Source organism: Nomascus leucogenys, chromosome 4, assembly GCF_006542625.1.
Source record: "Nomascus leucogenys isolate Asia chromosome 4, Asia_NLE_v1, whole genome shotgun sequence".
In the NCBI taxonomy this organism is placed as follows: Eukaryota; Metazoa; Chordata; class Mammalia; order Primates; family Hylobatidae; genus Nomascus; species Nomascus leucogenys.
The window spans coordinates 125,861,936-125,876,919 of record NC_044384.1 but is presented as its reverse complement, the minus strand read 5'-3'; the positions used below and the strand labels follow the sequence as shown (position 1 = coordinate 125,876,919).

At 40.3% G+C, this 14,984-nt stretch overlaps 1 protein-coding gene across 2 annotated transcripts in view; it reads left to right on the top strand.

Moving 5' to 3' along the window:
• Positions 1 to 14,984, top strand: part of RARB (retinoic acid receptor beta) — a 498,581-nt gene that overhangs the window by 357,778 nt on the left and 125,819 nt on the right. For both annotated transcript variants that reach the window (XM_012498360.2, XM_003256771.3), the window contains one exon: positions 3,282 to 3,430. In XM_012498360.2, coding sequence (XP_012353814.2) covers positions 3,282 to 3,430 — 149 coding nt within the window. The remainder of the gene's footprint in view (positions 1 to 3,281; positions 3,431 to 14,984) is intronic.

Here is a 14,984-nt window from a genome sequence, read left to right as displayed (position 1 = left end):
CAACTCAATGCGAGATTGATCATAGTGGTGATGACATGACTCTGTCAGTTGTTGAAGCACATGGATGGAAGTAGAAGCACACAAATCAAACCACTCCAAAACGTTTGAGAGGCATCTGGGGAAGGGGTCACTTACGTTGATATCAGGAGTGTAAATCCACACAGCCTTTCTAGAAGTCAGTTTATCAACATGCATTAAAAACAAAATATTTTAAAAATAACTTTGAACTGATAATTACACTTCCGTAGTATATTTGAAGGAAATAAAGATGTGATGAGATTAGCTACATAGTTGTTCATCACAGTGGAGTGTTTTCTATGAAAAATATTTATCGACAAGGAAATAAATTCATGACATCATAGGTTAAACAGAGTCCTCAGCAGTGTCAGTATAATTACACCTTAGTAGACAAACCCGAAACATTTATGTGCATAGAAAAAAATTCTGGAAGGTCGTACACAGTGAATTTCTCTGAGTGAAAAGATTGTGGGTGATTCTGTGTGTATTTTTTCTTAGATTTTTAACAGAGAGTGATACATTGTTTTGTAATTTTAACAAGCAGTGTTTTCTTGTTAATTCACTTTCAGTGAAGCTGATTAGTTCCGTGTGAAGAATGCTTTTGCATCTACTCCTTGATAGCTGATAAGCTTTAGTGACATCTCAGATGCCAGCCCTTCTATAAAACAGTTGCTACCACTGTGCCAACTTATTCAAAGTAAGGGCTTCCTATCTGCCAGAAATAATGTACTCAAGATTGATATATTCATCCCAGATAACCTCGGTTCTAACCAGTAAAGACTATAATAGATTTATCTACTAGGACCTGCACTATTCAAATGAATTCATTCCAAGATTCTTCTGAATTATGAAAATACTATCATTATAGTTGATTCTGTTCCAAAGGGCTAATTAGTTACTTTTTTAAGGAAGCAAAGGAGTGTAAGAGCTATTTGGTTTCTAATTTTATCATTTAACAACTTATAGGGACTCTTAGTGCTCAAAATGAGGAAGAAAAAGGAAAAGGAAAAAGTTCATGCACTAATTCAACAAATACTTATTGATTATCTGCCATGTGCCAGGACCTCTACTAGTCCTGGAACACAGATGTATACAATGCAGGTGAGTTTCTTTGCCTTATGAAACTCAATATTCAGAGTACGGGGGGTGGCAAATGTAGAATATAAAATGATATGCAAACATCTAAAATTTGAACACTGGTTAGGGTTTTATGGAAATAAAATAGTGAGACAGAGTGACCAGGAATGGAGAGGGGCATTTTAATGAGAGAAATCATCTCTGGGAAGGTAACATTTGCTTTGTGATCTAAGAAATGAAAAACAACCAGATATTTAAAGGTCTAAGAATATCCAGAAAGGACAAATAGTTATCGCAGTAGCCTCAGTTGGTATGAGAACTTGGCCTATTCAGAAGACAGAATAGATGCCAATTATATAGAACTCAATAAATTAGGGGACTCACTGAAGGAAATGATGCTGCTAAAAGGCCGTGTGATGAAAAGCCTTGTAGAACATACTAAGGAGTTTGACTTTGATCTAATTGGTGACTGTTGGAGGGCTTTAGATAGGCAAGTGAAACAGATGGATTTTAACATTTGAACAACTATCTTGTCTGCTTGTTTGAAGAATAGACACTAGGTAGGAAGAAGGGGCATGAAGTGACCAATGAAGAAGCTATTGCAGCAGTTGTGAGAGGCGATGGTGGATTCTAGCATGGTGTGGTAGCAGGATAGTGATGTGGGGATGGATTAACAATAAGTTTAGTGGGTAGAGTCGACCTGACTTGCTAAAAGCTTGCCTGCAGGATAATCCAGTCAGGAGAATATCTACTCTGGGAGATTATAAGCAGTAGGGCAACTGGAAACTTTATATTCTGGGAAATATACTGTGTATTGAAAAGCAATTTGGAGACTAGAAGATTCTGGAACATTAACCACTTTTAATTCCCCTTCCTGATTTCCATCTTATTTTATGAGCATATTTACCTGTGATAGAAGTACAGCCAGTTCTTGCTTTGATTCTGAGTACAATCCTGGAGAATTAGGGGTAGGAGAACACCCCGTTCTTATATTTTGTGAACTCCCATTTCCCATGGAATTTGGGTGGTTAGATAACAGGATGGAGGATTTTTTTTTTTTAATCTAGAATAAAGAGTAACATGACTTAAAAGTGAATCGCACCACTCTGTGTCATCATTAGTTTTAACCTACTGCTTCTCAAACATTAATTGTACATTTAGTCATCTGGGGATTTCATCAAAATGCAGATTCAGATTCCACAAGCCTGAGCTGGGACCTGATACTATTTTTCTAATAAGATCTTAAGTGATGCTGATGCATGTTGGCCCAAGGAGCCTTCTTTGAGTAGCAAGGGTCTTACCCATATTGTGACTAATGAAGATCAGTTATGGCTGCATCATGCTAAAGACCCTCCCAGTACACTTGTTCAATGAATAATTTGGACATTTTCTTCATTTGTCCAAAGGAAAATTTTAAAATTTTTATTTATATATTTATTTATTTTTTGAGACGGAGTCTTGCTCTGTTGCCCAGGCTGGAGTTCAGTCACACGATTTCAGCTCACTGCAACCTCTGCCTCCTGGGTTCAAGCATTTCTCCTGCCTCAGCCTCCTGAGTAGCTGGGATTACAGGTGCACGCCACCACACCTTGCTAATTTTTGTATTTTTAGTAGAGATGGGGTTTCACCATGCTGGCCAGGCTGGTCTCAAACTCCTGACCTCAGGTGATCCCCCTGCCTCCGCCTCCCAAAGTGCTAGGATTACAGGTGTGAGCTACCGCACCCAGCCCAAAGAAAATTTACTTTTGGTTAAGTGAGCAACAAGGTCAAGTCGTTTGAGATTCTACGTGAATCAGAAGCTACTGGGGTTTGTAGTATGATTATCTGAATTTGTGTCTTGGCTCTACCACTGCTCTGTTGGTCTTAGTTAGACAAGTCGCTTCCTTCCTCTGAGTTTCTGTTTCTGTTGTGGGTAAAATTGCGATAAAAACCACGGCCCTCACAGTGCTGTGTGAGCTGTGGACTACAAGTGAGAGATGTATGAGACTGCTTTGTAAACCATAGAGCACCACATCAATGTCAGTGTCACCACTGCTGGGCCTACAATGACAGCTGTTTTTATGAGCTCATTCCTGCTAGTGTTATTGCTGAATTTGGGGAAGAAGCATATGAATTCACTGTTGAAAAAAGTAATGAACTAAAATACATTTTATCTTTTTTCTCCCTCTACCCCATCTCTATTATAGCGATTGAAACACAGAGCACCAGCTCTGAGGAACTCGTCCCAAGCCCCCCATCTCCACTTCCTCCCCCTCGAGTGTACAAACCCTGCTTCGTCTGCCAGGACAAATCATCAGGGTACCACTATGGGGTCAGCGCCTGTGAGGGATGTAAGGTGAGTATTCACACCTCTGTGCCTGTTGAACTCTCATTCTCCATGTGCTTTCTGGAGGTGACCTACCCAGTTCCAAAAATGTGCTGGATGTGTAACATCACCTCCCATCAGTGTGGCGAATTCAGTTATAGTCAATGGTTTTTATTACTTCCTTATGTATCTTTGGTTTAAAATTCAGAAACTTCTGCAAATGACTGATTAGGGTCAAAGGTTCTTAGGCCCTTAAGATACCCCCACATAATAATTCCTTTTAGATAATCAGAACTGGCTAGGCCAGGTGTGATGGCTCACACCTGTAATCCCAGCACTTTGGGAGGTCAAGGTGGGCAATCACTTGAGGTTAGGAGTTTGAGGCGAGCCTGGCCAACATGACAAAACCTCATCTCTACTAAAAATACAAAAATTAGCCAGGCATGGGTGGCTGGTGCATCTAGTCCCAGCTACTCAGGCGGCTGAGACATGAGAATCACTTGAAACCGGGAAGCAGAGGTTGCAGCCAGCCAAGATCACACCACTGCACTCCAACCTGGACAATAGAGCGAGACTTTGTCTCAAAAACTGAACAAACAAAAAACAAAGAACTGGTTGGAAGAATCTTGAAAAGCATAATTCTTTTTCTCTTTAGAACATGCCGTCTGGTGTCTGTAGTTTTATTTTATTTTTGAATATGACGGACAGTCCACTGAATCAACTTGCAGGGAATCCAAGGTTGAAACTGGGATTTGTCTGCTGGCTGCTTTCCTCAGCTCTGTGGCCTTTGAATTACAGTTTGATTTTCAGCCTGTAGGGACTTGCTACTGTATGTGTGTCATAAATTCAGGGGAGCTGGATTTAAAATTCCTGCCTACAGAATACTGGAGGCTGAACATGTGTCAGAGAGTAGTATATGGCTGCTTTGAATCAAGCAAGACAATTGTTATCAAGTCCAACAGTCTTAATTGAGGGAAAGAGCTTCTTCTTTTTTTCAGGAAAGAAAAGAAACAATGACTTCAAAGGCAAATACAACTAACTCATCCATAAAAAATTTCTCAAAGGAACTATGGCTGTCTTGAATTAGCCCTTCCCTAGATATATAACTTCTTTAAGTCCTCTCTGGATGGTTGTTTAGATCTGTTGTTTATACATCTAAATTGCATGATTCATTTGTACTTGTTAACATGTTGGAATAATGTTACAGATACTCCATGGCATTTTATATTTGGCTTATCAGAGTTAGCACTTAACTGTATATATTGGTTAGGCACTGTTGTATAACAAACCATCCTAAAACTAAATGGCTTAAGACAACAATTCTTTATTTAGCCTGCAATTCTGTGGATCAGCAGTTTCAGCCAGACTCATCTGCATGGTTCATCTGGACTTGGCTAGGCTCCACCATGTATCTCTGGGCAGTTGTAGGTTAGCTAGTTGGCTCTGCTTCTAGGGGTGCTGACTGTGGGCTGGGGAGACTCAGCTCTCCTCCATGTGATCCCTTATTCCCATCAGGCTGGCCCTGGCTTGTTCGCAGAGGCAGGGTTCCAGAAGACAGAACAAAAGCACATAAGGTCTCCAGAGGCTTAGGCTAAGAAGCATCTCATTACCACTTCTGCCACACTATTGGCCAAAGCAAGTCGTAAGGTCAGCCTAGACTCAGTAGGTAGGAACATCAACTCAACTTTTGTTCTTCTTTTAAATAAAATAAAACTAATCTGTCAACTTGAAAAAGCTTTTTTGTAGAGATGGGGGTCTCACGTATGTTGCCCAGGCTGATCTCGAATTCCTCCCACCTTGGCCTCCCAAATTGCTGGGAATACAGGTGTGAGCCACTGCGTCCAGCCCCACTCAATTTCTTAATGGGCAGAGCTTCAAAGTAATAAGTGATATAGATATGGAGGGCCAGGGGGAATGGGTGTCATTTTTGTAATTAGACCATTGTACTGCATGTCTGATTGCCTATGAACACAAAGTGGTTGGGGACCCTAGCTACACTGCCCAGCATGTCATACACAGTCTGGCATATAGTGGGTGCTTAAAGATTGAACAAATGTGGCCGGGTGCAGTGGATCACGCCTGTAATCCCAGCACCTGAGGAGATCGAGGCAGGCGGATCACAAAGTCAAGAGATCGAGACCATTCTGGCCAAAATGGTGAAACCCCATCTCTACTGAAAGTACAAAAATTAGCTGGGTGTGGTGGCGCTTGCCTGTAGTCCCAGCTACTTGGGAGGCTGAGGCAGGAGAATTGCTTGAAACTGGGAGGCAGAAGTTGCAGTGAGCCGAGATCACGCCACTGCACTCCAGCCTGACGACAGAGTGAGATTCTGTCTCAAAAAAAAAAAGATTGAACAAATGTGTAAATGTCACTCAGCCCCTCAAAGTAATTTTGTGAGTTTTTCCCTTCTTTTCAAATCATTTAAATAAACGTATTTATTATGGTTTATTAATATAATAAGGCCAGTTTTGGGAAATTCATTAAAGGCTTAGGAACATCTCTCTGCCTCTGGGATTGTGCTATTTTATGGCAATTCTCTTTTCTCCAGTAGATTCTGACATGGTAGTCAGGAAAGTTATATGGGCAACCAGTTGGCAGCTGACTAAAAAGCAAGACATTTGTTCATTCAATTATTGCTTTATTATTAGTAACCCCTAGCTGAACCTACTTAAATTTATCCTGAGATTTGGAAAGGTTTCAGTGGAATAGCTAGTTCATTTTGTCCACTTGTTGTGCAATATATAAATAAATGATTTTCTAATGTTTATTTGAAAAGTAAATGAAAAGATACTTCTTTATTTCTGAAAAATGTTAAGTCATCTCATGTCCAGAAATCTGAGTGAGGTATGCTGTAATTCAGCTTACCTGCTCTCATCATTACCCAACGTGTCTCTGTGGCACATACTAGGAGCTGCATATGAAGCTGTTTCACGAACTGTATAGCACAAACTGCTTTAATCAGCTCAGTCAGTGAGTTCTCTGACCTTAGTTTGGGATTCTGACTCTTTTTTAGGAAAAACCCCAATAAAAACAAAACCCATACCGGCACAAACAACTTTGATAAACTCAGTTAAGTGATACAGAGTCATATTATGGTGTATCTTTTTAACAGAGCTATAAACCCAATAAGGTCAGGTGAGTTTGGCAGCCAGTTGAATTTGATAATTTTTATATTGTGGGTGGATTGCTCTTCTCCCTGGTCATTGAGAAAGACTTGGTCTACATTTAAGCTTGCTGGGAAAATACAGTGACAAAATTCACAGAACTGAGAAACATGAGGAGGTAACGGTAAAATGTAACAGCCAAAGAAGAAGAAATATAACTTTAAACAAATTAAATATAATTTTATTGTCATTTAAAAAAATTATCAATACAGTATAGAATTTATTGTATAAAAATAGAAAATTAAAGCAACCATGATTCTACCCTGGGAGAGAACCCCTTTAAAACTCAGCTTTTCTATAGGTATATGCATATTGTTATTGTTTCAGAAAAATGGAATTTTGTGTTGTAAACTGGTTTTAACTTAATCTTTAATAATATTTTATGACCCAAACTTAAGCAACTGCATAGTTTTTATGGTTATACAATTAATATAGTAGTTTATGGTTATGTCATAATTTATTTAATTAATTAAGGTGCTTACAGTTTTTTTCGATTATAAATAACACTTTAATGTATGGCCTTTAAGTGTATCTCTGAAAATTTCCTTAGGATAAAATTTTCCTTAGGATAAATTAGTATAAGTGGAATTTTTAGATCAGTGGCTTTGTATATTTTTAAGGCTTTTGAATCAGATTGCCAGAATACCCCCTGGAAAAGATTATTGTCTAGTAGTCTGTAAAAAGTAAATCCTTTTGGAAACTATCTATTAGGAATCTCTCCCTTGTGATATAATAAGGTAATGAATCCAGAAGCAACTTTTCTTCTTGAATTCTGCCTGTATTTAATTTGATATTTATTATGGGCCCTGTGTGTGGTATCATTTTAGGATACCAGCAGATGCACCATAGGCCCCTGGTTGACCTGTAGAAACTGGCCCAACCATTGGCTGGAAATCAAAGTTTACTACTGTAAGCTGACAACCTCTGCTCAGAAGTAGGACTCCCAAACAGAGCCTGGTATATCTTCAAGAAGTAATGCCTACAGTGGCTTCTGCCTGTCATAACCAGGATGACCTAATTGACTATTATTTGGGGAAGAGAACTTTCCGTCCTCCTAGGGACTGGGTAACAGTCTCAGCCTCTGCTGCAGCCATATGATGGTGGTTAGAATTAAACAAATGGGTGTGGTCCATCTCTGGGAATGAATGGTCAGCGGCTACTGTATTGACGCAGCATTACCATGGCAGCATAACCACTAGACATATGGTAGGGATGCCCCGTTTAGGGGGTTTCCAGCTGAGCGATGGCAGTTTTTGTGTAGGGGACAAAGAGTACACAAAATGAATGTGCAGTGTGGTTAGCCAAGAATGTTTAACAGTATAAAATAATAAAGCAATATTAAAAAGAAAATAATAGGACAAAATAAAATAATGTCTTTGGAAAACAGTCTTATTGCTCATAGCTAAAATTTAATGCAAAATTTTGGCCTTAATCGTATTTTACATTTCAATTTTTATAGCTTTTGAGGAATGTGAAGTCTAGAGTGAGAATGCTGGGATTTGAATTCTAGCTAGACTACTTACTAGCTTGGTGCAACTCTCTCTTTTCTCATCGGGAAAAATGGGGGTGATATTACCTACCTCATGGTATCGTTGTGAGGATAAAATATTTTTACTATGTATAAAGCATATAGAATAGTACCTAGCACATAGTAAGTGATAGGCACTAAGTGGCACATACATGCTTAATTATTGTTTTATTTTGTTTTGTTTTTGTTGAGATGGAGTTTCACTCTTGTTGCCCAGGCTGGAGTGCAGTGGCGCGATCTAGGCTCACTGCAACTTCTGCCTCCCGGGTTCAAGCGATTCTCCTGCCTCAGCCTCCCGAGTACCTGGGATTACAGGCTTTACAAGCATGTGCCACCACGCCCAGCTAATTTTGTATTTTTAGTAGAGACGGGGTTTCTCCATGTTGATCAGGCTTGTCTCAAACTCCAAACCTCAGGTGATTCACCCACCTAGGCCTCCCAAAATACTGGGATTACAGGCATGAGCCACCACTCCCAGTATTGTTTGTTTTATCATTCAGTTATTATAATGACTTTTGCACACAATGATGTAACATCAATTATAATCTTAGTACTCTTCTTGTAGTGTTCTTTCTGCAGTTCTCCATTCTTTTCTACCAAAATAACACTGCCTCTTTCCTTCGAGGCTCACGTTAAGACCCTACTACTCCATGGAGCCTCCCTGTATTACCCTAGTACAGGGGTTGCCAAATTGCTTCTGCAAAGAGCCAGATAGTAAATATTTTAGGCTTTGAGGGCCATGTGGTCTTTGCTGCCGTTATTCAACTCTGTCATTGTAGCATGAAAGGTGCTGTAGATAATACGTACAAAAATGGGAATGGCTATGTTTCAATAAAACTTTGTTTACAAAAGCAGTGGACCAGATTTGGCCCTTGATGATGTTATTCTTCTTACAACTTCTAAAACTCAGAAGCTGGTGTCCCAAAGCTGTCATGCCAAAAGTGGCAAGCCAGCTGGTTTTGCTGGGCTATGGGCCTGTGTCTGCTGCTCCACTTCCACACTGCTGAAAGAAGTTCATGTCCACCTGCCCAGGGCTCCGTGGCTTAGAAGCTTTAAGCCATGTCTGGTCATTCCTCCACCCTTCCTTTCACACTCAACTCCCACTTTCCCATCATCCAAAGTCAGAGAAATCAGAAATATCCAGGTAATTGAGCTACGTCCAGAAATACCTGGCATCACACCTTGGATAGGTTTCTGGAACATATTCTATGCTGTTGTATCAGTGAGCTTCTTCTGCTTAACAAATGACTCAAATGCTTAATGTCTTAAAACAATAGACATTTATTATTCATTATAATTCTGGACAGGTCTTCTTGTCTTGGCTGACTTGGCTTGGGCCAGGTGGTCTAGGATGGTCTCACTCACATGTCTGGGGCCTTGGCAGGATGACCAGATCCTCTCCCCATGTTGTCGCTCACCATTAGCCTAGCCTAGGCTTCTTCACATGGTGGATGGGTTCCCATCAGTAAGAGAAGACAATCACCATGCTCAAACACTTCTCACCCCTGCTTGCATCACATTTGCTAATATTCCCTTGGCCAAACAAATTACATGACTAAGCTTGGATTCTATGGATGAAGAAATAAACTTCACCTCCTAAGCGGAGAAGTGACAAAGTCACCTTGCAAAAGGGAGAGCCTACCAGAACTTGCATTTGGTTACATACTGTCTTCTATTATTCCCTAGTTTGATGGGCAAGTCTCTTCTGACAACCATATTCACCAATCATTCATCCTTAAGCATATATTTGTTGAACACATACTAAGTTTCAGGCCCTATGCCAGGTGCTAGAGACACAACAGTGAACATGACAAAGTTCCTCATGGAATTTAGCATCTCACTCAAGGGACAGATGATAATTCAAATTTGGAAAACAATAAACAGAATGGTCTAATAAAGAATAATTTAGGGGTATTCTATTCCACTGGGGTCAAGAGGGTCTGATGTGATGGGGGTTAGGTGGGATCTCATGGCTGAGAAGGAACCAGCAGTGTGAGTCATAGAGAGAAAGCATTTTAGGTCAGAAACCAAACACCTGGATTCTCAGACCATTTCTCCTTCTCCTGGCTGTGTCCGTTGACTTCTCTTGGCCTTAGCCTATCTGTAAAATGAAAGCAAATCCACAAGTTTGAACCCAGTCCCATGCCAAATACAGACATAAAAGCAGTGAACCCAGTAATGGCACTGATTTCTTGTTAGGGCTGGCTTACGTGGAGTGAGAGGTCTCCAGTGTTTGTACGTCCAAGTGTGGGGTAGACGGAAGAAGAAAACTACCCTTGTTGGGTGCCTTCTGTACACTGGGCATTTGGGCATTTTTTTTTTTACCCATAGCGCTTTTATTTCTCACAACAGCTCTGCAAGGTAGGCTCCATGACCCACATTTTATAAATGAGGTAACAGAGGGTCCGAGTAGTTAAGGAACTTGGCCAAGGACACACAGCTAGCCTTTGCTAGAGCTGGGATTCAAATCTTTTTCCTGTTAAAAAAAAAAAAAAAAAAACACCCCACTGCTTCAGCCACACTTAGACAGAAGGTCTGAAGCAGTGGTGTGTTATGGTCTAGAGTGGGGGTTTCATAGGCCACCAAATTTAAAACTAACAGATAGGGGCCTATTTTTAAAAAACATATTGTCTTGATCATTTCATAAAAGAAAAGACATCTCTGCCACAAAAAATTTAAAAAGGAAGCATTTACAAGGCAGTCAGTCTTTTCCCAAGAAGGGACAGTTAGCAGGCAGAACCCACACATGGGCATGTTCCCAGATGCAGCTTTGTCCTTGTTCTCTACATTTTGCCTTTGATGGGTGGAAACTTCCTATCCCTAAGCCAACCTTTGGGGGCCACAATCCAGCCTGTCCTGCAGAAGGCCCCAGGGCGAGGCCTGGCACAGCCGTGATGGCGTGTCTTCTCCACAAGGGCGCAGAGGAAATGCTTGCCGAAGGTCACATTGGTAGCCTTCTATTTAAAGCAGTCTTTTAAGAGTTTAAACTCCACTAGCCCCCTCAGTCCCTCAGGGCTAATTTTGTCCATTTTTCTCATCTGCCTTTGTTTTGCTAGCCTCTGAAGAGAGGGAGGCCCTCATCTCCATGACAGCGTTCGGCTGCTGGGCTGGGTTTTCCTGGCAGACAGCAAGCAGAATGTTCAGTCACAAAAAGTTTTGCAATCAGGAAGATGGATGTCTGCACTTAATTTTAGAACTTCTATTAAATACTTTAAATGAGCTTAATGATTTTATTTGACCAAGGCCATTTAAAACCACATTGTTTTTAATTGGAGTGGATGAACATGAACATGATGCTCTCTTTGGAGAATATTTTTAGCTTTCTTCACCCTGATAGTTGCTTCTGTTTTAGGGGTTTGCTGCAGTATTGATCCCAAAGAACAAAATAACAAACCCAAGACAATAACAAAAACAGGACACTCTGTGTGCCACATGTGATAGCTAAAATGAATTATGAAACCTGCCATAAAGTTCATTACTGTATTGGATCACACAGAGTAGGTTCCCTCATACACCCAAAAAGCGGCCCTCTGTTCCCTGTTGTTATAATCTGCCAACCGTGGAAGATCTACATGTTTCCTCATTCATTCATCAGACATTTATTAAGTGCCTTCCATGAGACAGGCTCCAGGATATAGAAATGAAAGTTTTGTGTGTATTTTCTTTCCAATGCTGTATCCCAGTGCCTAAAAAATACAGAGAACCAGGCTTGTCCAATAATAGGGATGTAACTGGCTCGAGTCCAGCTGCTAGCTGCTTGGAGGCAGAAAACATGAGAAGCTAGGTGTGGTAAAAGGATTTAAATTCTGGCCTTTGGGGAATGACCAGGCTCAAGTCTTTAAAAGACCATTCCAAACTTTAGGCTGTGGAGAGGGGCTTAAAAAGGGGAGCGTGGAGCAGGGGTGGGAGCATGTGGCCGTGGTGCTGGGTGCAAGGTCTGCGTGTTCTGTTCCGGAAGCCATGTTGAGTCACGGTCCACCTGGAGCGCACGCAGCGTGCCGTCATTTCAGCAATGCCCCGGTTGTAGACTAACCATTTTGAGGTAATCTCTGCGATTTCACAGCTGGGTCTCCATACCCGGTTTGTTTAAAAATTAGCTCCTGGAACTTCTAAGTAAGTGCCTAATTAGATAAGCTAGTCGTACAAGAGAGTGTCTGGTGGGAAGGGAGGGAAACAGAAAGTTTTTAAGTACGTTTTAAGGCTGAGAGCAAGAAAGGAAAAAAAAAGTTTTAAAATGCATTTGAAAGCTAAGCTCCTCGATTACAGGTAAATGGTAAATATTCGTTGGATGGATGAACGAATGAGCAAGGAAACAGTGTGGCATGTGCTGTGACAATTGTAGCTAAGGGGTTGATGGGCACAGAGAAGGAGCCTCGGATCCCTCTGACACATTCATGGAAGGCTTTTATAGAAGATGTGATTTTATAGACGTGTTAGCATTTTCCAGATGAGGAAGGGGAGAGTAGTGTTCCAGGCAAAAGTTGAAGATGGGGCTGGAAGGCAAGAGGACTCAGAATAAAATTGCCTATGTAGAATTACTTGGAAAAATGGAAATCTATCCATTCTGTTAACATTTATTTTGCATAACCCTATGTAAACAACTAGGGATCCATAGGATATTAAAGACACTCAAAAGGACTCATTAAATACCATTTCCTCAGAGAAGCCTTCCTTTGGAACCCCCAGGTTAGGTCCCCCTCTTTTACATTTGCTGTTGTTCGCCTTCATAGCACTTAACACAACTGAAATTAAGTCATTATTACCAAGTCATTAGTTTAATGTCAGCTATAAACTCCAGGAGGGCTGGGCAGGTCTCTCTTGTCACAGCCTTATTACTAGGGCTTTGTATAGTGCTAGGGAGGCACGTAGTAGGATGTTAATGCATATGTGCTTTTATCATAAGTTATATCTAATTATACAGTAATTAGTGTAGTTATAAATAACGTGTAATAAGATATAATTGTATAATAATGCAAATAGTATATTTCATACATTTTATCTAATTATATAATGAATTACATCTAATTACATAGGGCTTAGGATGATACATTCATGTAAACATTCATGGAATTATATATAAACAGGACAAGGTCTTTGATAACCAAAGTCTAGTTCATTTCTTAGTAATTTCTGCCTTCTACCTCAGTTAACCTTCATTGCAAAAGGTATGTTCTCTTTGATACTATCTTTAGGCAAACTCTTTAGAACTACTGGCTGGAATGATATACTGAAATGGGAGAGTACTGAGGGCTGTTGTGCTTTAAGAAAAATCTCAACTTAGAGAATCTACCTCCATATCGAGGAACCTCAAGACAGCTGAAATGACAATCTAGCTTTTCCTAGTAATAATTCCTACGGAAGGAGAAAACTCTTTTCTTCTTCTAACAAATTGAGAACTGATTTTGGATTGAAAAGGCAGAAAAATCTGTCTTTTTTTTTTTCCTTCTGGTGTATGAATAAACAGGAAGTTGGGGGGGTGAATTCTGAATTAGCCTGCGACTCTGTGTGGGTTTTTTTTTCCCTTGAGTTGGCGTGGTAGAAATAGTTTATTTAATTTGGTGGTTTTAAGGGGCTTATAAATTTTTTAATGGTTAAACGTTCAGGAATGCTTACTTTGCTTGTTTGTTGTTTGAAAATATCTAGAACACTTTCATTTGCTGTTTTTGTTATAACAAACTAAAGGTCTGCTATTATTGCAATTATCCTCTTTGTTTCTCCACCTTTTACTAGAAAAGTTAAGAGAGCTTTCCATATTTCCTTCTCCTGGGTGGATGCCTGTTAAGAGGTGATATGAAATGAAATTGTCTGGGAAGGTTTTCCTTCATCATCAGCCCCCTCTATCTTCTCATTGTCAGGGCAGGGCTCAGAGCCCTTGGTCTTCCCACTCTCTACAGTTGCCTCTCTCCTGTGTACCTGTGTAAAACCATGGAAATAATAAAACTGTCTTATATCTTGCATTCCTATAGCCTTAGTGTTTCTAATGCATTTTCATGTATGAAATTAAATTAAGCCAGGCTTAGCTGAAGTAAAAGTAAACCCCACAAGGTACAGTGTTTGCTACAGAATTTTTTTCTCACATCAGCTCTTGACTGGCAGCCTTCTCTCCTCCACACAGTGATTAGGACTCCTGCCAGTGCTGCAGCTTGTCATCCTCTTAGGTTCTTAGCATCATCTTATTCTAGCTACTGGAATGGAAAGAGAGCTTGGGGGAGGCAGTACACCTGCTTCTTAAAAGCCCCGGCCAAGAATGGCATACCTCACTGGCTAGAATGGGACACGTGACCAAAACCAATTGCAAAGTCAACTCAGAGATGTGGTCTAGCCATGTGCTCAGGTACAGACCTACTTTAATGGAAAGAAATTATGGATTTCGTGAAGAGCTAACAGTTTCTACCATAGATTTTTTTTATTTGATCCTCATCATATTTAGAGAAGTAGGTGGAATCGATTGTTTCCCCCTCCATTTCACAGATGAGGAAACTAAGAATTTATGAGAGCAGATTCTACCATCTGTGGTTTTGATTTATAATCTGATTCTGTTACTGAAATGGTTACTGTGGGAACCTCCTTAAATACATTTCTATAAGCCTCCCTGAAACTTTTCAAACTATCTTTTCAAGGCCTCTGATTCTAAACATCCCAATTTTCCTAGTTCATTCAACTTTGACGTTTTGAGAAACTGGGAAAGCCTTACCCAATAGAGGTAGACCTTTATCAGGGGCTAGATTCCAGTGTCACCACACAAGGCAAAGATCACACATAGACAAAATGACCCCAGAAAATCCCTTTGAAAAGCACGCTGCTGGAGACTGACATATGTCTCTCATTAGGACCTACAAAGCCAGTTCTTGCTGTAGCTCTGGAAACAGATCACTCCATGGAACACCAGATG